Here is a 24,417-nt window from a genome sequence, read left to right as displayed (position 1 = left end):
AATTGGACTGGTGTGTTCTGGAAATCTCAGGGAGCAAATGAAGAAGTAGTGGTGGAAGCTCCAGGGAGCAGATCTCATCTCCACTTAAGTAAGACCTCAGAGGAGTCTTGGCTGTCTGGAGCTAGGATGGGAAGGAAGCCTCGAGGGCTGCTGCCTTGGCAGGGCAGTCCCTTGGGTAGGACCTTAGGAAGGAAGTTGAAACATTGAATAGGCAGTTGGTCTAGATGGCTATTTGGAATCCCTCTTCATCCTAAGGGTCCAACATTCCACATTTAACTGGTTGCCCACTGATGTAAGACTCTTTCTAGGACTGGACCATTGCATTATTTTCTAGTTTTTCTCTTGTATCTTTTCACATTGCTGTCACGATGAATGTGCTGAGACATAAATGGGGTCATCTGATAAAAGTATAAATTCCTCGGCCTGCCCATTTGTTAACTGGCTTCAACCCATGTCTTCACTCCATTCCCTTCTCGCTGGTCCAGCACCACTGTGCTCCAGCCACATGAAACAACCAGCCGTTTCTGGAACACACATGTGCGCTCGCACCTCCCTGCCTCGCTCTTGCTGTTGTTCCCTCTCTCTATCCTCTCCATCCAGTTAAGTTCTACGCATCCTTTGAGAAACAGATCAAATCACTTCCTCTGGGAAGTATTCCCCAAGAGCCCCCCGCCCCATACTCATAATATAGTTAGTCCTTTGTTTCCCTCTGCCTCGATAAGCATTGTGTATGTAATTCCATAATACCATATATATCATATTATTATTGCAATTTATGTCTTTACTACTATCCCAGCTAACTGTAGGGGCATGAACTATTCAGCTTTGTATCCCCCAAACTTGAACATCATAGTGCTTGCCACTCAGGATGACATTTGATATTAGTGTCCTGATTTATTCTGTCTCCTCCACTAGACTGTCAGCTTCATGAGAGCAGGGATTTATCCTGTGCTCTGCTTTATCCCAAACACTTCTGTGGTGCCTGGAACTTCGTAGGTCCTCAACCAACATTCTTTGAGTGAATGAAAGAATGACTGTTGAATGAATCAATAAATGTTTGTTAAATGAATCACTGAATGTGTGATTAAATCCTGTGAATTTGCTTAGCTTAATTCTGGTGGCTTTCTCACCTTACCGTGGGTGATGGGTCACTGGAGTGGTTTTTATAAGGACTAGGTAAAATGATAAAGATAGTCACATGTTGTTTATTTTCAGTTGTGTTAAGAGTAGGAATGCACATAATTAAAATTCAATGAGAACCAGGCTTGGGTAAAAACTCTATAAAAAGTTAGGTTCAGGAACTTGGCCAAGTGTCCCAAATAAATCCCAGTGACCCTCAAAGACTTTAGACTCTGGGAAAGTCAGACATGAAACATAAATGGTGGGCAGGCTTTGGGGCCACATTTCTCTTGTGTTGAGATGTTCCCTGTACCTGATTTACCACCACAATAAAACTAGGGAATGAGGGGAGGCTGGCAAATTGTCACCAGCAACAAGTTCTCTGGAATAATCTACAAGGCTGTGCCAGTTCCAGAACCGGTTTTAAAATTGCTAACTGGTTTTAAAATTGCTACTTCTAGTGCTTTTCCATTTGTAGATAACAAGGGCCAGCTTGTTAGGGATTTTGCATGTTTCAAACATTGTATGTGGTCTATATACCAAGAAAAGACACAGTTCTGTTCACTTCAGTGAACCAATTCAGTTCAGTTCAACTCAAATAATTCAGATTAACAAATATTTACTGAGTGTCTCATTGTACATGGACTAGAAATCAAACTCCTCTATATACTCAAAAAGTTCTGCAAGATCTAACACTGTCCACCTTGGACTTCATTTCCTACCATGCTCACTCATTCTGTTCCAGCCTCACTGAACTCCTCGCTACTCCTTGCATGTTCCAAGAATGTTCCTGTACCAGGGCCTTGGCACTTGCTGTTCTCTTTGCCTGGCAAGATCTTTGCTCAGATAGCCACCTAGTTTCCTGTCTTGATTCCTTTATTTCTCTGCTCAAATTCTATTTCCTTGGAGGAAACTTCCCTGACTATCCTGGATAAAATTGTACCTCTCATCACTGTACTTGGTTCAGGTACCAGTTTTATTTCTGTTTATGTCACTTATCTGTGCCTGATACTTTACTATTTATGCATTTGTTCTTCCTCTGCACCCCCTAGTAGAAAGTAAGCTCCGTGAAGACAGATATTTCGCCTGGCATAGAATACATGTGCTATACATACAGTCAAATAGATGAATGAATAAAATGAGCTCCTACTATGCATCAGCTTCTATACTTGATGATATTGAAAAGACTTTAGTCTTCAACCAACTCATGATCTAATGTGAAAAACATGAGAAAAGTGGCTTATCTGAAAAGCCTTTTGATAAAGGAAGGTACAAAGTCTTATGGCAGAATGAATCAGAATCAGCTGGAGCTGAAGAGGGTAGGAGTATGTTGCAAAATGCCGTCCTGAGCCTGCAAGTGGGAGAGAGAAGGACTCAGAAGAGGAATCCAGGCAGAGGAAGTCAGATGAGGAACTGCAGAGCCAGCTTGGGGGGCTCTGTGTGGACCGGAGTAGCTGAAGGGATAAGTGGACGGAAGGTACTGGCGTGTATGAATCTGAGAGATGATAAAGGTGTGAACAGGGAGGACTATTCATGGAGCAGGCCAATCACTTAAAACTTGTTCCTTATTTACTGACTCTCTCCTTAGAGCGAGGGTCCATGTTGAGTTTTGTGGAAGACACAAGGATTTAAAACCTGAACCCTGGTGTTCAGTCTAGCAAGGGAGGTTAGTGTGGCCACATAACCCCAGTTTCCCAGGGCGTCCCTAATGGTGATGTCTGTTTGCCCTTAATTATCCTGTAAACTTGTTAGATCATGACTTTCAATTGGGGGATTGGAGCAGAAAGTGGCCATCAAAGAAGGAAGGGCAGATAACCATGATGCAAGGCTGATAATAAGTGCCTTGTGGGATGTTCCTGTAAAGTGCTCTGGGGTCTGGAAGGGGCAGCGCCTCCAGGGATGGATTTTTGGAGGCCGTAGAATCTGCAGTCAGTGTGAGTGTTTTCAGTAGGTTGGTCCTGGATTTTGACTATTTATTGGTTCCCTTTTTCCTTCATAACAATATTCTTTCCACACCATGCTGCCATAAGGGGCTGGAGAATGGCCATATGAGGGGTGGAATTCTATGTAATGAATTCATAGAGAGCAGCGTGACAAAGGACTGCCAAAGGACCAGCTCCAGCCTTGGAGTTTGAACTCTTCAGTGAGAACAAAGCCTGGGAAAATATGAACCTTCTTTTGCCAGCATGTTCTGCCCAAATTCCTGGGCAGGCCTGAACCTGACCTGCTGAATCTTGACCGAACTCCTCACACCAATTTGCAAGAACTGAGGAAGTCTTCCCTGGGAATGTTTCTTATCTACAGGGTGAAAACAGAGCGAAGACTTTAAATCCAGAGTTATAAACAAACACAGCCAACAAACAAACAATTCCTGGAATACTGCAAACTTCATTCTCTACAGACATGGCCAAGTACATGTGCAATGAACTCTGTACACTGTACAAGCTCAGAACTTGCTTGATGATGATGCTGGAATTCTCTTCTCTGTTCTAGAAACTACATGGGAAGGAGGGTGGGGAATTCCAGGGATCCCTAGAGCAGCTCCCTGGTTTCTTTTTATTTCTTTTTTTTAAAAGTTTAATTAATTAATTTAGCTGCACTGGGTCTTAGTTGGGCTTCCCTCGTGGCTCAGATGGTAAAAGAAATCCCCTGCAATGTGGGAGACCTGGGTTCGATCCCTGGGTCAGGAAGATTCCCTGGCAACCCACTCCAGTATCCTTGTCTGGAGAATCCCCCTGGACAGAGGAACATGGTATGCTGCAGTCCATGGGATCTCAAAGAGTAGGACATGATGAGGCATGTGGGATACTTCTTTTTGTAGTTCGGCAGTGTGTGGGATCTAGTTCCCTGACCAGAAATCAAACCCAGGCCCCCTGCGCTGGAGTGCAGAGTCATAGCCACTGGACCACCAGGGAATTCCCCGCCCTCTGGTTTTATCTGACTACTCACTGTATGGCTTTGGGCAAATCTCATGCTTTTCCTAGACTTTCCTTCCAGTCTCATAAGTTGTGAAAAGCAGCTCTGGCTGGTCTTTCCACTTTTGGAATCCAGGGAGGTTGCAAGTGTGGGCGATCCCCGGAAACCAAGAAGCACTCGCTCCAGGAGATTTTGATAATGACTGTGGTTAGAAGCGTTACAGACAGGGTGTTGCCCCTCCTGATATTTCCCACATGGCATTTCTTCCTGGAAAAAGCAGCAGGAGACAGGGCTGGGGAAGCCCACATTCCTCTCAGGGCTCTCCTCCTCCTGCAATTTCTCCCTCACATGGGCCATCAGAGACACGTGAATTAACCCCTCAGTTGCTCCAGGCAGACTACTCTTTTTATATCCATTCCCTCTACATTGGTGTTTTTATCACACCACTGTGGGCAGTTTTAAAAGAACAGCAATTCACAGATTGGAAACAAGTCAAATGCCCAGCAACCTGGGAACAGTTAGGCAAATTATGGTGCCTTCACAAGACGGAATATTTTGTAGTCATTAAAAATGATGTTTATGAATGCTCTGTAGTAGTGCTAGGATAATGCTTATGGCGTACTAGTAAGTGAAATAAAAAAGATATAAAATTGTATATACACCATACAGTTATTTTAATTTGTATTAAAAAAAGGAAAAAATATGTGAAACAATCATTTTGGCTACCTCTGGGTAGTAGAATTGTGGATAACTTTAATTTTCTTTCTTATATTTTTATGTATTTTCCAAAGTTGAAAAAAATGAGCATATACAACTTTTCAGTAAAAAGACAGATCTGTATAAAAATCTGTATTTATAGCACCTGTATTGCAGTTGTAAACATATGCAGTCCATGAGGACAGCAGAATGGTTGGAGGGGAGAATGTGATTAAATCAATAAACATAGCAAAACTGTAGACTGGGGTACATGGAGACATGTATAGGCTTTGTTTGGGAAGTCAAACTTTGAGGAATGAAAAGGCAACCCAGATGCTCTGTTGCTCAGGGCAAATGACCAGATTTACTGCCTGGACTCTTTCCTGTAACACGTGAAACCCAGGTCTGTCCTGGCAGCTGTCAATATCACTATTTCTGAAAGGATAAAAAAGGAGTGAAAACTTGGCACAGGAGCAGGTGGATTGAAAGCAGGCTGAGCCCAGAGAATGCCCTCCTCCTTCCCTCTCTTTCTCTTTCTCCAGGCCTTGCTGGTACCAGGCGCTCTGGCTCCCACTGCCTTTGCCACCCTGGGGCAGCCCACAGTTTACACCAGGCAGTTTCAAAGGCTCATTTGTGTTGCTGTTCTTTACAAAAATGCTTTCCTGCTTGTTCAGAACATTCACGTACGGTTCCTGAGGCCCTGGAAACAGGGCAGGCAAAGGGTTCTGGGCAAATGAGAAAGAGCCAAAAATCCAAGGAAGCTAATATAGCTTTCCTCTGGACCATTCAGCAGAGGGAGGAGGCCACTGGTGACCCCTCTCACTGGGGGACTCTGCCACTCCGCCAAGCCATCCTTGTGGGACTTTTGCAGGAACATTCTAACTGGTCCTTCCATCACCCCCTGCTCCATCCTCCCGCTGCCATGCACTCAGATCATCTTCATATCCCCCTCTACTCTGTGCCAGGCTTGGCTGGCTGCCAGAGAGAGCAAGAGATGATCAAAGCCCAGTCCCTGCCAGCGAGGAGCTCAAAGTCTGGCAGCGAAGACAGACATTTGGAAGCAAATAAGGCCATAGTGGTGACTGGGGCCACACAGGAGCAGGTCAAGGGGACACAGGCTCTGGAATCACAGTGCAAGGATCAGCCTCCAGCCCAGGCACTTACTAGCTTAGCTGTGTGACCTTGGGCCAGTCCTTAGACTTCTCCACTCCTCCCCATCTGTATGTAGGCAGCGTTACAGTATCTCAGAGGCTTCCCTGGTGGCTCAGCGGTAAAGAAGCTGCCTGCAATCCAGGAGCTGCAGGAGACGTTGGTTTGATCACTGGGTCGGGAAGATCCGCTGGAGGAGGGCACGGCAACCCAATTCAGTTTTCTTGCCTGGAGAATCCCATGGACAGAGGAGCCTGGCAGGCTACAGTCCATGGGGTAGCAAAGAGTTGGACATGACTGAAGCGACTTAGCATGCACGCACAGTATCTCAGAGAGAGACTGGGGCATTTAAGAGGGATAACGTGGAAAAGCTCATCACAGGGCCTGGCTCAGATTGGCATTCAAGAGTTGTTATAATCATTCACAGAGGCCTTCATGGGCACCAGGGGTGAGGGGCACAAAGGTTTCACAGCAGAGGTGAGGATGCAGTTGTCTTGAAAGATGAGCAGTTATTTGTACCTTGCTCAGGCGTTTCCCTTGTCCAAACCTTCACCCTAACTCCACCATTGAAGGAACAGAGGCCCATCAACACCTACAGGATGTATTTTTCTTCCATAGACTTTCAACTCAGTGTGTATTTTCTAAATCCTTGACTGTGGGGGAGGCCCAGGCACCACCTAAGTCCTATGGTCTTAATGCAGACAGGACCTTCTATGGGCCAGACACCCTGCTGCAGCAGCTGGACAGCAGGACACAGGCAGGGTGGGAAGAGGACAGGTGGGGCAGCAGCTTTTTATCAACCTCTACAGAAATATTTCAGCATTTTAACAACTGGCTGAACATCTGCACTTCTGCCAACCTGCTGAAGGTCAGTCTGGCCTCTGGTCTATGGCATGTGCTTCCCCGCCTGCCCCCACCTCCCCCCCCGGCCCCACCCAACATGTATCTTGTGATTTCCTTTCTTGGAGCCTTTGCCAGCAGCTCCTCCCACCTAGAATGCCTGATCTCATCTGTCTTTCAAAGTCTGACTCAAAACCACCTTCCCTGAGCCTCCCAGCAGTTTATCTGCATCTCGCTTCTCACCCTTGGCACTTCCTATCTTTGATGATAAATGAGCTGCTCAGGGTAGAGCCTAGAGGTCTCTGGGCTTCCTCGCCTCCCCCTCCCCCCAGCACGGGGCCACTTCTGAGCCCTGTGAACTTGGACAAGTTGCTGAACCTCTCTGCCTCACTTTCCACATCTATAAACGGGGGATGACGATAACAATACTTCCCTTCTGGGGTTCTCGTGAGGGATAAGTGAGTTAATTCATGCCAAGTGCTTATAATGGTTTCCAGCAAGCAGCTCTTCCAATTACTATGCTTGAAAGAGGCACTTGAGGGACTTCCCTGGTGGTTCAGTGACTGGGAGTCCACCTGCCAATGCAAGGGACATGGGTTCAATTCCTGGTCCAGGAAGATCCCACATGACATGCAGCAACTAAGCCCATGTGCCACAATTACTGAGCCTGTGCCCTGAAATAAGAGAAACCACCACAATGAGAAGCTCACACACTACAATGAAGGACAGCCCCCCACTCATCGCAACCAGAGAAAGCCCTCCCATAGTAACAAAGACCCAGAACAGCCAAAAGTAAGTAATTTAATTAAATTAAAAAGAGGCACTGGATGTATGTTCAATGAATGAATGAAGAATGAACAACTGAATAAGAAGTCCATTAGTAAATAAAACAAGTAATTAAGAACATCGAAAAGTACAATAAGAAATGAAAAGCTCAAGCAGCACTGAGGTAAAGATTTAAGAGGCAGGGTCTGTATTTACATAGCCAGCTATTTGTTTCAGGAGGTTAACATTCTTCTCAAAGATTTTTTTTTTTGCTATTCTCTAACCAGATGAAGGCAATTGCACCCCACTCCAGTACTCTTGCCTAGTGTCCATGGGGTCACTAGGAGTCGGATACGACTGAGCAACTTCACTTTCCCTTTTCACTTTCATGCATTGGAGAAGGAAGTGGCAACCCACTCCAGTGTTCTTGCCTGGAGAATCCTAGGGATGGGGGAGCCTGGTGGGCTGCCGTCTGTGGGGTCGCATAGAGTCGGACACGACTGAAGCGACTTAGCAGCAGCAGCAGCAGCAACCAGATGAAGTGATTTGATTATTATTATTCCACTTACATTAGTGATACTTACTGAAGCCTAAGCTGGGGGAAATATTAGCAGGAAAAGGGAAGAGGTAGGGGAAACATATTAAAACAAGAATCTCCTATTGGCCTTTACCCTTTCCAGGGAATCCTGTGCTCCCTGCTTTATGCCTGATATCCTGCCCATCCCAGTGGCAGGGCACCTGGTTAATGGAGCAAACTCTGGACTCTACCCTGACTTGCTGTGTGACCCAGGCAAGCTGCACAATCTCTCTGAGCCTGAAGTTCCTCAGAAGAAGGCAGACTGTGATAGTGTAAGATATGCTACTATACTCTTAGGATGCTAGTGAAGACCCAATGACTAATGCACTTAGTAGAGTCTGTGTGTGTGTTAGCTGCTCAGTTGTGTCCGAGTCTTTGCGACCCAATGAACTGTAGCCTGCCAGGCTCCTCTGTCCATGGGGATTCTCCAGGCAAGAATACTGGAGTGGGTTGCCATTTTCTTCTCCAGGTAGAGAGTCTAGTATGTCATAAATACGTGGTGATATTTGTCGGTGATGATGATGATGATGGCTGCTTTGAAAAACTTTGCTCTAAGATGATCAAAACACAGAAACAAGAAAAATGCCTCCACGGTGGAGCTGGTCCCTACACTTCTTACTTTATTGCTTCAGGTGTGTGAGTCTCATGGACTCTTTTTCCTTTAAGAGGGACACTATGTGCATTGAGTCTCTAGTTCAGTCTCTAGTTTTCTGTGATGTTGGTAATGTTTCCTATCTGGGGATCCAATACAGGAACCACTAGCCACATCTAGTTATTGAGCATTTGAAAAGAGGTAAGTGGTCCTAAGGAACCAAAGCTATAGTTTTAGTCAACTGAAGTTCATTTAAACAGTTTCACATGGCTACTGGTTACCATACTGGACACAGCAATGCTAGTTCCTTTATCTTTGTCATGAAGGTAAGGTTTTCCTTCCTTGTCCCATAAAATAAGGAGAAGCTGGTGTCAGACCAGACCAGATAGTTAACTGGGATTCAGAAAAGACTTGGATACTGAAATGAACAAGTGACATGCACGTGTTTGATCAGACTAACTCCCCAAGTTGGGAGAGGGGGCTGTTTTTAAACTTGAACCACCCAGCTTGTTACCTGTGGTCAGGAGCAATCACTCCCCCATAGGCTGGGAAAAAACTCCAGGGTAATGGTATAAGCTGTTGGACTAGCCCTGAGGGCTGGAGGCGTTTAACAGCCCTGAAGCTGACATGGTTTAGGATCTGCCCTGCTGCCTCTCCCTGGGGAGGACCCTGTCAGATCCTGCCTCACCCTTCTCCTGCACGCTGTGGCTAATTTGCTATTTCCGAGCCTCTGCTGGCCACCTTGTTAATTGGACGATGATCATTATATTTGGATGCTCAGTGCTTTCCCTTGGTCACTGCTCCAAAGCCTGAGAGTTCTGCAGGCTGGTCACATCTGACCTCTGGAATCCATTCATTTTGGCAAACTGCAGCAGGATCCAGCATCTCCATGAATTAAGGGGAATTTGTCATTGTTGTTTAGTTGCTAAGTTGTGTCTGACTCTTTTGTAACCTCATGGACCATAGCCTGTGAGGTCCCTCTGTCCATGGGATTTTCCAGACAAGAATACTGGAGTAGGTTTCATTTCCTTCTTCAGGGGTTCTTCCTGACCCAGGGATCAAACTTGTATCTCCTACATAGGCACACGGATTCTTTACCACTGAGCCACCAAGGAAGCCTGTGAATGGGAATGGAGGCCTTGCAGAGCTCAATCTGGTCCCCCCAACTGGGGAAATATTTCTTGGACACCTATTACGTGTTGAACTCTGCCAGAGAGATGAAAATACCAAAAAAGGTTCATTCTTGCCTTTGTTGTTCAGTTGCTAAGTTGTGTCAAACTCTTGGACTGCAGCACATCAGGCTTCCCTGTCTTTCACTATTTCCCGGAGTTTGCCCAAACTCACATTCATGGCTATCTAACCATCTCATCCTCTGTTGCCCTCTTCTCCTCTTGCCCTCAATCTTTCCCCGCATCAGGGTCTTTCCCAATGAGTCAGCTCTTCGCATCAAGTGGCCAAAGTACTGGAGTTTATGAAACTTGAAATGGGGGTAGGAGGAGGTTGGGGGAATGAATGACAAACACACAAATCCACAATACTGTTATTCACATGATGCTCTGTGGAGCACTGGCACTACCCGGCAGCCTGCTAGAAATGAAGCACTTCAGGAACTTCCGTGGTGATCCAGTGGTTAAGAATCTGCCTTCCAATGCAGGGGACACAGGTTCGATCCCTGATTGAACAACAAGATAACACGGGCCCCAGGACAACTAAGCCCCTGCCAAGACTAGAGAAAGCCTGAGCTCCACAACGAAGAGCCTGGGTGTGGCAGAGAAGACAGCGCAGCCAAAATTTTTTAAAAAAAGAAGCACTTCAGGCCCTACCCCAGATATAATGAATAGAATCTGCATTTTAATGAGATCCCAGGGGATTCAAATGCACTTTAAAATTTGAGGAGCCCTCCTACAGTATACCTCTAGGTTATAAGCACTGTGACTGTGAGACTAATAATGGCCGTTGTCTATAAAGAGCCTAATGCATGCTGGATTTTAAGTGCTTTCTATATATTAACACATAATAGCTTCACACTAGCCCTCTGAAGCAGATTCTATGACAGCTCCCACTTTACAGATAAGAAAACTGAGGCTCAGAGTGGTTAAGTGGTTGAGTTAAGGTCACAGAGATAGGAAGTGTCAGAACCTAGATATAAACTCAGGCATTATGGCGCCAGAATAAAAAATGTCCAGAGGTATAATTAATGCGCTATGAAGGTCCTTAGCATTACCTAAAGAGCTTCCAAACGGCATTTTCCTACTAGTAGTGACTAGACTTAACCATCTCACAGGTAGATGAAGGCATTTTTACCTCACAAGGTGGAGTGTAGTGGTTCGGTTAAACTCTGTAAGTAAAATAGCCCACGTAGCACACGGCACAATAATAGCTGCTTATCAAATGTTCATCACCTTTCTTTAGGCACACGTATGCCTCCATCAAGAGAGGGCTTACGAAGTACCAGATGGAGTTCTGGTCTCTCACCTTCCTTCTCGCTCCTCATTTCTTATAGGAGAAAGTGCTGATAGCCTGGCGGTTCTCTCAACCTTCTTTACTGCCTAATTTGTTCTTCCACCCAACAACTCTTTAGAACAAGGTCTTGTTTTCTGTTCTTTCGCCTTCCTTTCCCCCACCCCGTGGTATGCATTCCATTCCCTTAACAGAGAGAAACAGAGAGAGAGAGAGAGGGCTTCCTTCCCTCTGGCCACACAGCATTCATTTGATGTTTCTGATACTCTCAGACCTGCCCAGGGCTTCCCAGGTGGCACTGGTGGTACGCTGGTGGCAAAGAACCCGCCTGCCAATGCAGGAGACATAAGAGATGTGGGTTCAATCCTTGGGTAGTCCCAGTGCACCAGCCCCAAGCAACCAGTATCATGCATCGAACTTGGACTGGCGAGGAGGGAGGGGGGTTCGGGATGGGGAACACGTGTATACCTGTGGCGGATTCATGTTGATGTATGGCAAAACCAATACAATGTTGTAAAGTAATTAGCCTCCAATTAAAATAAATAAATTTATATTAAAAAAAAATCCTTGGGTAGGCAAGATCCTCTGGAGAAGGGCATGGCAACCCACTTCAGTATTCTCGCCTGGAGAATCCCACAAACAGAGGAGCCTAGTGGGCTACAGTCCATAGGGTTGTAAAGAGTCAGACATGACTGAGGTGACTTAGCACGCACGCACATAGACTTGCCCAAGTGTATAACTTTTTTATTTAACCTCACCGCACCTCAGTTTCCTCATCTGTGAAATGGGGAGACGTGAGGCTAGCTCCTGCCTCAAGGGGTATTCCAAGGACTGAATTAGTTAATAACATAAAGAATGTAGAGCAGGATCTGCCATATACTAAGTGCTGGTCAAAATCTCTTATAATATCTAAGAAGACATCAATCTGGATTAAGGAAGTAAATAATAACCCATGGTCATTTATGGATCACCTGTTAAATGTCAGTGATTACTTTTGGGGATAGCTAGGGAAATAAGCCTGGAGCATGCGAGCAGTACAGCCAGTGCCAATCCGAGGGCTGCCAGCTGGCAATGGCCACATGGCTCTCTGGATGAGAGATAGAACATGCAGGTTTCAGACCCAGCTCTATTCAGTTCTGCAAACATTTACTGAGCACTTACTAAATGCTATCCACTGAGCTATGCCCTGGACACTCAGTGCATCCTCAGACAATAGGGAAGGATTTTTGGAGGAAGAGATGCTTAAAATGAATCTTGAAGGATGAAGTGAGATGACGGAGCAGAGGGGACAGTGGTCCAAGAAGAGGGCAAAGCATGTGCAAAGGCACTGAGGCACTGCCTTTGCAAATCCACTGAAAATACGCTTATGACTCCAGACAAGTACACTCATCCCTCTGGGCCTCAGTTTTATCATCTTCAACATGAAGCGTGTTCAACGTGCCTGTGCCCAGCTGTCTTGACTTTAAATTCCATATCCAATGATGGGACAGTCCATTGGAAAAATAATAATAATAATCCACGTCAATTCAATGATATGGATCAACTGCATTTACCATTGGGTCCTTATTTTGTGAAACAACCAAAAAACTTTTGCACATACACAGAAAACTAAGATTGGAAGGAAATTCCCTATAAGGTCTTAGTGCTCATTCCTGGATGCAGAGACTCTGGGTGACTCAAAGTTTCTCCTTCAAAGTTTTTGTATATTTATATTTTATTTAATAAGTATATTCATTTTATATCCTGTAAACATTCATAAAGATTATAAAAAGATTCTAGAGATTAGGGATGAGGCTTTCAAATATTTCTTTCAAACCATAATCCAGGGACAGCAAAACAGACTAGCAAAGACAAACACCGAGTAGGGCCTGATGCCAAGAGTTCAAAGACTAGTTCTGCAATGTTAGCTGCATGACTTTGGCAAGATTATCAACTCCAGTGAAGTTAATGTAAAAAAAAAAAAGAAGTTTCAAGAAATATAGTTACCTTCCTCCAGGCAAGAGACTCTATTTTTTTTTCTATTAAATTTTACTTAATTTCTAAAAAATGCAAGTTAACAACCACAGCATCAGGAACTAGCATCTTTTTAAAGAAAGGGCTAAATAGTATTTTCAGCCTGGTAGGTCATTTGGTCTCTGTCAGAACTAGCCACAAGTGCCAAAGAAGCTATAAATAATATGTAAACAAGTGAGTTTGGCTGTGTTCCAATAAAACTTTATAAAAACAGGCAGTGGGCCAAGCTTGGCCTGCGGGGTATCGTTTGCCAATCTCTGCACTGCGTTGATTTAATGGCTCATTAATGGGCTGTAACCTGCAGTTTGAAAAATATTGGGATTAGAGTTGCTTTTACCCTGGCCAGATGAAGTAAATTGCAGTGACACTCATGTCACACATAGATCATGTTTTAAAACTTTGTTTCTTAAGGTAATTATTTAGAATTCAACACGCATTTTTTTCATTAGAACTGTTTATACAATGGTTGGAATTGCAGGCAAGCCCACAAATAGCCCTGCAGAAAACAGGTCTAAAAACATGGTTCTCCCACTCTGGGTTGTCCCTATTCATCCACTGGTTCTGAATTTCTCCAGGACCCACTAGCACTGGGGTACATTTTAGAGGACTTTTGTGCCAGATGTGATCATGGCCCTTAGGAAGATGAGAAAGTAGCATTCTTCCTCTGGGAAAAGGCATCCTGCATTGCTGCTTAGAATGCCAGGAAAAAAATAGTTCTCCTGTCTCTTCCTTCTTGCTGTCGAGGTTCCTAGGGTGTCAGCCGAAGGAGTCCATATGTTGGGGAGTATTCCCTGTGGTATATAAGCCAATCAGTTGTGAGCTGTGTGGCTAATCATGGTCAAAAGTACTGAACTGTGCAAATGATCCACTTATGTGTTATTTATTTTTTAAAAAGTAAAGTAGAAGAGTGTAGTGACCCTCTGTCAAGCTTTTGGGAGCCTGGAACCACTGATAACCTTACTGTTTGGAGAATTTCCCGTATCATAAGTTCATGGTTCAGTAAGGTAGAAATTCATGTTCCCAGTTACCCCTCCTGCTTTGTGCAGGGATGTGGCCCAGGCTCCACTGATTTAGAAGCAAGTGGTGTGACATAAATGGAACATGACAAAGGAGGTAGCAGAGACATTTAGCTTTCAAGGGTAATGGTGACAGAGGTCCTCTGGGAGTGACCATTGTCCAGCGTTAGTTGCAGCATGTGAACTCTTAGTTGCAACATATGGGATCTAGTTCCCTGACCAGGGATCGAACCTGAGTCTCCTGCATTGGGAATGCAGAGTCTTAGCCACTGGACCATAAGGGAAGTCCCACACCAGAAGTCTTCTTAAGCTCTACTAAACATATAGACTTATGGGACCATCATAGCCACTCTTGTCCTGTGTGACAACATCAGACGTTCCCTTTACTGGGAGGCCTTGTAACAATTCACCCAGCCATCTCAGAGCTATCTTCTACCCAGGTGATGCTCAGGTGCAAGAAGATAAGATCCACTTGGGTGGTTGTGAGAATTGCCCTGATTTATGAATCCAAGCATCTCCTGTAACAACTCCACAGAAATAGCTTCCAAGGTCCTTGAAAGGAACATCACTATTATAGGGATCAGTGAATTCAAGGAAGCCCAAATCTCTGGATATTTACCAAGTATTTATAGTACTATAAGGCCAGATATAATGTACCAATCTAGGGTCATTTTGACCATAAGCAATGTTGCTTAGTAACACAATTGATATTGCAAATTTTATCATGTTTCCAGGGCAACAGAGCTAGAGAATTAACCCAAGGTCAAATTCTCATGCAGGAAGGGGAAGGATTTGTTAACCCTCTGCTTACGCTGGGCCTCTCAGAGGTTTTCTTTCTGCTAAGCAGGTTCAGCTTTTGCAACTAAACATTCCTATTAGTAGTGTTGCTTGTATCAAGGATACTCTCCTCACTTGTGTTCTGATATACATACCTTGATGGGAAAGAATGGGGAAGAGTTACAATCAGGCCAGAAATTTTGCATAACCTTGGGTGTTTCCACTGGAATATGTTAACATTTGGATATCATTTGTCATGTACTGATGTGTTCTGATGATTTTCTGGTAAGGTTTCTTGGAAGATGTATTTGAATATTGTTAGCTTCTAATGTCTGTTGCTTGGTTAACTCTATTTCCTCAAGTGTAAATTTTTCCATTTGTTAAGACTGTTCTGTTTCTCCCATTCATTTTCCTCAAATTCTTGGTGATTGGAGGCTCATGTTCGTGGCTGAGATTTCCCTGGTAGACAGTCTGCCACATCTGTTTGCACAGCTCTGCTTACAAGAGGGGTGAGAACTGCCACTGCCTGGGTGTAAAATTTGGTTGGTTTCCTCAAGAGACTGGGGTACAGTAAAAGTACCTAATGCCTAGTCTTCTATGTGAAGCTGATCACTGTTCGTCTCAGGCATTACCGGCTAACCCAGGCAACAAAACACTCCTATTTATCCTCCTCTTTTTAATTTTATGGTGACAAATGACTGAAATCATTCATGTCCAAACACATCTAGGAATCACTAGTATTTCTAGTAATGATGTTGTTGTTGTTCAGTCACTAAGTCATGTCCAATTCATTGTGACCCATGGACTGCAGCATACTTGGCATCTCTGTGTTTCACTATGTCCTGGAGTTTGCTCAAATTCATGTCCATTGAGTCGGTGATGCCATTCAACCATCTCATCCTCTGTTGTCCCCTTCTCCTCCTGCCCTCAATCTTTCCCAGCATCAGGGTCTTTTCCAATGAGTCAGCTTTTTGCATCAGGTAGCCAAAATATTGGACCTTCAGCTTCAGCATAAGTCCTTCCAATGAGCATTCAGTGTTAATTTCCTTAAGGATTGACTACTTTGATCTCTTTGCAGTCCAAGAGACTCTCAAGAGTCTTCTCCAGCACCACACTTTGAAAGCATCAATTCTTTATTGAAAGCATCAATTCTTTGGCTCTCAGCCTTCTTTATAGTTCAGTTTTCACATCTGTACATGACTACTGGAAAAACCATAGGTTTGACTATATGGACTTTTGTTGGTAAAGTGAAGTCTCTGCTGTCTAGGTTTGTCATAGCTTTCCTTCTGAGGAGCAAGTGTCTCTTCCTGACCCAGGGATTGAACCCAGGTCTCCTGCATTGCAGGCAGATTCTTTACCATCTGAGCCTCTAGGGAAGCCCCAGTAATGATATAAGGCAGGAAAATCTTGTCATAGATTTAAGATAATTCTATTAAAAAACAGTAGTAGCCACACGTGACCCCTAACCTCAGAACTGAGGTGTTTACATTTATCATTACTGTTTGGGAAATACATATAGCTTAATCATAATCTTACAAAATTTATCTGAGTTTTTTTTTAACATAAAGTGAGAGATTTCAGAAGCTCAAAAAATAGTAGCCAAAGTTCTGGAACAACTTAAACTACAGAAATTTTATGCTGGCACTGAGCTTCTTCAAAACCCCACAATGAAAAATGAAACTATTCAAAACAAATGTAGCAACTCGAAAGCTATGCCCACATGAAAGAGGAAAATGGTAAACGGAGACCTAGTTCCAGATACTCCAGCCAAGAAAGGCTCTTCTGACAAGCAGAGATGGTTTGAGGCACAGAACAATCTTTATTTCAGTCAACAAATATGTCTCAGACTTTCTGTTGGGTATGGATGAAAAGCACACAATATTCAGCTCCTGTTCTTGAAGAGTCTGTGATAAACATATAAGCACTGTAACCTTACCTGACTTTGCCAGCATAGATAATGAAAGCAATGTTGTTTGATTTTGGGGAAAAGGATACAGGAAGAAAGATAAAAAACAGCTCCAAATTAGGATGCTCCCTCCCACTGGAAACGTCTTGTTAGTAAGTTTTGGTATGAAGTGGCTGTAAATGTTTTACTGGAAACAGAGCCCTCTCTCCTCTGAAGCCCTTCCCTGCGTGTTTTCAGATGCTAGTAAATACCAAGCTCTATTCTAGCTCAGAATGGGAAGAAACAGCTTTTTGTCTAGAAGGAATCATACACAGGCTTCTTTAGGGACAACGACAACAGCATTTTAGAGCTAAAAAATAAAAAGATGTATATCAGCTACTCTCGCAGGATAAGGGGAGCTCTCCTCCTATTAAGCACGGCACTGGATGTCTTAGTTACAATATCTAATCTATGGCTTACACCAGTCCCAAGAGGCTGGTCTTATTCTCATTTTACAGTGGAAGAGAAGAGTTTCAATAGGGATGAGATGACTTGTTCAAGGTCCCAGAACTGGAAGAAGCAGAGCCGGGATCTGATTCCAAAGTTGTTCTGACTCCCAAATCCATATACTTTCCCAAAGACCAAAGTGAACAGAACTCAAAAAATGGTAAGTTCTTTCTGTTTTGTGTCATCCCCTGAAAGTTCAACCAAGGAGGAATGGAAATATTGACATAAAGGACTCCGACAAACTATAGAACATGTTCTCTTTACTGGGCTCTCCCTCACAGCTCATTCCTCTTTAAAACTTGTTCCAGAAAGTTTGCAACCCTTAGATGGTCTCCCTAGACTAACAGTCACTTCAACTACACTCTGAATTCTGAAAACAGATTCCAGAAGGGAAGATGGAAACTACATAACTGAAAATACAATGGGAGCCACGCAATGCTTGGGGAGTTGGGGACAGGGATAGGTCACAGGATGAGATATGTATTTTAGAGTTTCAGTTTGGTGGCCGTGAGGATGGAGCTGGTCAGAGAATATTAAGCTTCACACCCAGGGAGACCATTTAGAAATGAAATGCAGTGTCAGGTGTGACTTAGCGACTGAACAACAGCAGCAGTAAAGGGAACGAGGGGCTGGGCCGTGCAGTGTGGCAGCAATCTGGGGAGGAAGGGTTAGAATAGCAGTCCCCAACCTTTTTGGAACCAGGGACTAGTTTCATGGAAGACGAGTTTTCCACAGACCAAGGGTGGGGGATGGTTTCAGGACGATTCTTGTAAGGAGTGTGCACCCTAGGTCCCTTGCATGCACAGTTCACAGTGGGGTTTGTGCTCCTGTGAGAATCTACTGTGCCGCTCACCTGACAAGAGGTGGAGCTCAGGCAGTAACGTGAGCAATGAGGATATCCATCTGAGTAAATACAGATGACACTTCGTTTGCTTATCCACCGCTCACTTCTTGCTGTACAACCCAGTTTTTAAAAGGCCATGAATGTGGGAGGGGGGGCAGGGTTGGGGACCCCTGGACTAGAGGAATGGGAGATGGCACAGATATTGCCTCAGTAAGATCTACTGACTAGCTGGCTATAGGAAGGAGGGAAGGAAAGGAAGGAGTGTGGGGTGAGGCCCGGTTTTCTGACTGGTTTGACTAGGTTGATGGCGATGCCATTCTTGGAGACTGGGAGAAAGGAGGAACAGTTGGTTTGAGGGGCAAGATGTTGGCCTTAGTTTTGAGGTGGTTGTGAACACTCCTGATGGAAATGTTCCATAGGCAGCTGGATCAATAGATTTGTCCATTCTTTCACCCTACAAATAATTATTGACTTTGTGATATATACCAGATGTTGAGTTTGGCATTAGGTACGGAGCGACAACCAAAACAGATGTGTTCTGTGTCCTCACAAAGCTCACAGGCAACACACACACACACACACACACACACACACACACTTGCTGTGTTGGGCAGAAAAGAATAGGGTATCCTGAGAAGATCCAGCCTGAGAGTGTGAGACTTGACAGTGAAACTGGAAGGCTGAGTTGCATAAGGTTCTGGCGCTCAGTGGTGATGAGGTCTAACTGGAGATACAAGGGGGTCATCTACAAAGAGGCAGGAATTGAAGGGTGTGGGGAGGAGATGAATCAGAGGAACTACCCCATTCTACAGGCTTTTGGGTGGGGCTGAAGAACTAGATACCCCAAAGCTGAGACCAGTGGCTTCCATCCTCCCAGCCATCATGATTCATACTCAGAACACAAAGTCTTGGTGTGTCTGACTGAGGTTGTTTTCTGCCTGGTGACCATGTGCACGTTGCCACCTCTCCACTTTGGGTATGTTTGGCACATGAAAATATACACAGGGCACCACTGATTTGGCCTGGATACTGGCAGACGTGACTAATCCCCTGATTAAGTTAATTCCAGACTGGCTTGAAATATTGATGCTAACTTGGGATTCTTAAAAAAAAAAAAAAGAGGCAATTTCTGTCTCACCCATGCTCCATCCTCTTCTTTAACTGAAAGCCAAGAGACATGGTTTAGGAGCTCAATTAAATCCAATCCATTCTGGCAGAATTAGAGCATCCAATGAACATTTCAAAACCACTTGGAATCATTTAATAGAGAAAAAGTGCATTGAGCCCAAACTGGGAGCTGTTTAGCTATGTGTGGTAAGCTCTCCAACAACATTTATAAAAGGGAATGTTTTTTAAGCATTTACTACATGCTGGGCACTGTTCAACGCATTCAGTCTTCAAACAGCCCTATGAAGGATTTATTCTTATTTTATAGATTTTATAGATGAAGAAACTGAGGCACAGGGAGGTTAAAGGCACTTTTCCAAGATACCCTAGCTTTTAATTGGAAGAGCCTGGATTCGAACCTACAAGTCTGGGTCACAGAGCCAGCTCTTTTAACCACTCAATAAACAGGGTCATTACTGTAGTAGTTACAGTGAACAAGCCTGTGTATATTGGAAGATGGGCCTGATTTGTGAGATGCTGGGGGAGATGAGGGGCTTCCTGGGTGGCTCAGTGGGTAAAGAATCTGCCTACAATGCAGGAGACGCAGATAGATGCAGTTTGATCCCCTGGTTGGGAAGATCCCTTGGAGGAGGGCATGGCAGCTCTCTTTAGTATTCTTGCCTGAAGAATCCCATGGACAGAAGAGCCTGGTGGGCCACAGTCCACGGTGTCACAAAGAGTCAGACATGAATGAAGCAACTGAGCACCCACGCATAGGGGAGATGAGCTTTGTGGACCTGTCCGCATGGAAAGAGGGGACGCCTCCAGGCAGCCTTCTGGACTGATGGCAGTTTGGATGCCTTGCCTCTGACAGGGTGAAGTCATCCTCAGAAAATCCTGGGGTTTTCCAGGCAGAAGGGAACCTGGAAACCACTTAGTGTTGCTGCTGGTTTATGGACGAGGAGGTTGAGGACAGGGGAGTAGATGGATGGTGCTGAGGAGCAGCAGAAGCTGGGTCAGAGGGAGCTTCCTCTTCCAGGAAGCCCTCCCTTCCTTCTCTGCCATGAGGACTCTGCCTCATGGAACCTGCTATGCTGTCCCCCATGCACCCGAGAAGCCCACTTCTGGGTGAGCAGGTGTGACAGTTTCCCCCTGAAGTGCCCAGGACAGCCAGGATGAAATGAAGACAGACATCTCCCACCCATAGGGCTGGCATCCCCCAAAGGTGCCTTCACAAGGAAGCCCACTGGCACTGCAGAAACCCTCATCTCTCCGGAATGTGAAGACCCACTCTTCTGACCCAGGCCACTTTTATCCCAAATTGGACCGGCCCTATGCAAACGCATTTCAAAGATCCCACTCAGGTCTCAGGGCTTCCCAGGTGGTGCTAGTGGTAAAGAACCCGCCTACCATTGCAGGAGACATAAGAGATGTTGGTTCAATCCCTGAGTCAGGAAGATCCCCTGGAGGAGGGCATGGCAATCCACTCCAGTATTTTTGTCTGGAGAATCCCCACAGACAGAGGAGCCTGGTGGGCTACAGTCCATAGGGTCACAAAGAGTTAGACGTGACTGAAGCACTTAGCACGCCCGAAGTCTCAGATACTCCTCAGGGCACAAGATTCAACCTCCAGTGAGTTTCTGGAAACTGGGCAGCTCTGGCCCCTCCCCTGCCCCACCCTTGCACCACCTCAGAGGCAATACCCACCCACCACAAAGTGGTGTCGACCCGAAGGGAGCTTCTCTCTCTGGTCATCCAAAGCCAACACATGTCTTACCTTTCCACCTGGAGGTTGACTTTGGAGGGCTCCACGTTGGGATTTTCCCATTCCATCTGCGGGCAGTGCATGAAATAGCAAAGGGTATACAGGGCCTCGGGCTCCCAGTAGAGCGCCCCCTGCTTGTGGTGCAGGGGGGTGCCATTGCCATGGTGCTTGGCATTGAGCGGCTGCAGGTGATGCATTGCTCGGGACACCAGGTCACCTGTGGACAGAAGTAAGATTTCAGATCCTTCAAGCAGCCAAGACTCACAGAGAAGGGGTGTAGAGATTCTCGAGATTCCCTCATTCAATGGAAATGGTCTCATCAGGCAGAGAGGGAAGTGTTTGTTCATTCACCACATGCCAGTCCACGACTTACCAGGTTTGGGGTGCTGCTTCAAGCAGAGCGGGCTGCTACGATAACTCCAGTCCTGCTCTTTGGAACCCACAATTTCTAACAAGGCACAGAAAGCCCTTTTGTACGTGTCTACTTCCAGCCTTCTTCATCTGGGACACACCCCTCTGTCACATCCTCTGCTGTAACCAGTACTGCCTCCCTTGCAATCACAAGAATGGACTATACTGTGTCTTTCCTCTGAGCCTGGGCATAAACTGTTATTCCCTCTATCTAGAACATTCTCTCTCTCCTCCCTTCCAGGCTAACTCCTGCTGATCATCCAGGTGTCGGCTTATATATTATATTCCAGGACACCATTCTGGAATTTCCCCCACTTCCCTGTGTCAGATGCCACACTGTACTTTCTTTATTACAGCACTTAGTACACTGTGACACAGTATTCTTTTTGTCCATCATTCCAAACGATAGCAACTCAGTCTGAAATGACACCTATTTGTGACAGCACAGTTAGAGCACTTTAACATTGAATTCTTATAACACCCTATGAAGTAGGCACCTTTATAAACCCATTTTACAGATGAGGACACAGAGGCCCAAAGAGGTGAAATAACTTCTCAGCAGGGCAGAGCCACTAACAGCAGAAGGAGGATTTGAACCCCAGCACTCCGGCTCCAGAGTCTATGCACTTAACCATGCTCCTTGAGGGGCATGTTTTACTATTCTCAGCACTGGCAAACTCTGAAAACACTCTGGTTTTTCTCATGCTTTCTTAGAAGAAAACTAGCTTTCTCCTTCATCAAACCAGACCTGCACGTTCCCAGGTTGGCCGTGGAGAGAATATCTTCTTACGGGAGACTGGTTGGGCCTGAAGCTCTGACTTTCCTTGACTAAGACTGTGTTTCTCAAATGTGGTTAGCTTGTAAGCAACCTTCAGGAATGTAGTTGTATCCAAGCACCACCTGTATCATTATATACTTAATCTTCGATGGACTCATTTTATTTTTTAAATACATATATCTAAAAAAGAAACATTATGTCACTGCCATAAATGGGAAATCAGTATCCCTTGCTGTAAACAGAAGGTCATTGTGAAAGTTAATTCAATAAAAAGAGTGTGATTAATTTATACCTGAATTCTGGTTCTGTTTTCTTTTGTTACAAAGGGCAAGTGAAAGAGTTGTTAGGGGCACATATCAAGTGGAGCCTTTCCTCTGAAAGCAATTAGAATGGAAATAGAATTGAAAAGCATCACTCCCATGACCAGTGTTATCTAAGGCACTGCCCCTGTCCCTCTGGAAATCATCTCTTGCACAGTGGGAGGTGTTGCACATCTGGGGAGATGTTCCTCGAAGATATTCATGATGGTGAATTTGTGTGTCAACTGGGCTAGGCTATGGTGCCCGGTTGTCAGTCTAAATGTTGCTGTGATGCTATTTTTTTTTTAAGTTTTTTTAGCTTATTTAAATATATATTTAAAATTTTTTCGATATTGTGTTGGTTTCTGCCATACAGCAATGCAAATCAGCTGTAATTATACATATATCCCCTCCCTCCCAACCCTCCCTCCTCTCCCCCCATCCTGTCCCTCCAGGTCATCATCAAGGAGAGCTAGAATGGGCTCTCTCAGGCTACATAGCAAATTCTCACTAGCCATTCCTCTTACACTTGCTAATGTATGTATGTTGCTGCCACCTCCTCCGTTCATCCCACTCTCTCCCTCCCACACTGTGCCTATAAGTCCATTGTCTACACTTGCATCTCCATTTTCCCCCTGCAAATAGGTTCATTAATATCCTTTTTCTAGATTACATATATATGCATTAATAGACTATATTTGTTTTTCTCTTTCTGACTTACTTGTGAAGCTATTTTTTACATATGATTAATATTTATATCAGTATATTGTGAGTAAAGCAGATTACCCTCCAGAATGTGGGTGGGCCTCATCCAATCAGTTGAAGGGAAAAAATAGAGGAGAAAAGAGAGAAGCCCTTGAATAAGAAGGCATTCTGTCTTCAGACTCATGACTGAAACATTAACTCCTTCTAGAATTTAACCCTCCCTCTCCAACCTAGCTCCCTGTGGGGGTCAGGGACTGTCTCCCCCATTCCCAACCCCTCATTACCCAGCTGAAACCAAGCCTGCAGAGCCCACCAGTTCTCTGCCATCCAGCTGTACCTTTTCATAAGACACTTGTACCTAAAATCCAAACAGCTCAGTGAAAGGCAGGAGTTTCTCCTCTACAGGCCCAAGGCCTACCTTCTAGGTTCCCATTTCTTGTCTGAGGGAGGGGCTACTTCCTCAAAAGGAGATTGACAAGAGGGCTATTCATCCCCTTTGTGGGAGCCGGCCTATGGAGGTGAGGTCTCAGCTGAGGGTGAAAACGGCAAATATTCCCCTTTCTCTTCCACGTCCATGGCAGACATGCTTAACCGATCACAGAACTCCTATCCACTGAGTGGAGATGCAGCCTTAAAGTCCTTCTTGAGACAAAAGTCCAAGTGGTCACTATTTACTCTGATTGTCAAAGGACAGAAAACTCCATATCCTAAAGCCAGAGCCCTAAGGTGTCATCAGGACAACCTAACCAGAGTACAATCCACTAAGCTTAATATCTGGACAATGATGCAGGGGTTAAACAGACAGTAGTGAGGGGTTAAACTTCCCTACACCCCTCTGCCTTCTACTAAGCCTTAACCTAGAGTCTGACCCTTCTTCTCTCCATTTCCCACAGCAGGAGAATATATGCAAGAAACTCAAAAAAGAATCAGAGAAGGAAATTCTCTTTTAGGGGTAGGTGGGCAGGAAAGATCTTAAGAGGACCTGTAGATGGAAGCTGTGGCATCCCATGATTCTATGTGAGCAACAGTCCAGCTGTTGTTCACTGAGCATCTACTCTGTGCCAGGCACTGTGAAAAAGCACCTCACATGCATTGTCTCTAGGACTCACAAGGCTCTATAGGGTACTAGACCATTCAGGTATGAGCTAAATCAAATCCCTTATGATTATACAGTGAAAGTGACAAGTAGATTTAAG

At 44.9% G+C, this 24,417-nt stretch overlaps 1 protein-coding gene across 2 annotated transcripts in view; it reads right to left on the bottom strand.

The window, feature by feature from the left end:
* The window catches only part of ABTB3 (ankyrin repeat and BTB domain containing 3), a 331,737-nt gene that overhangs the window by 97,490 nt on the left and 209,830 nt on the right, over positions 1-24,417 (bottom strand). For both annotated transcript variants that reach the window (XM_086401167.1, XM_086401168.1), the window contains exon 3: positions 21,041-21,245. In XM_086401167.1, the coding sequence (XP_086257293.1) occupies positions 21,041-21,245 (205 nt within the window). The remainder of the gene's footprint in view (positions 1-21,040; positions 21,246-24,417) is intronic.

Source organism: Bos grunniens, chromosome 5, assembly GCF_055505025.1.
Source record: "Bos grunniens cultivar Pamir isolate PY7600 chromosome 5, Bosgru_T2T1.0, whole genome shotgun sequence".
NCBI classification, from domain to species: domain Eukaryota; kingdom Metazoa; phylum Chordata; class Mammalia; order Artiodactyla; family Bovidae; genus Bos; species Bos grunniens.
Note: the sequence above shows the minus strand (reverse complement) of the source record. Positions and strands in the feature narration are given on the sequence as shown.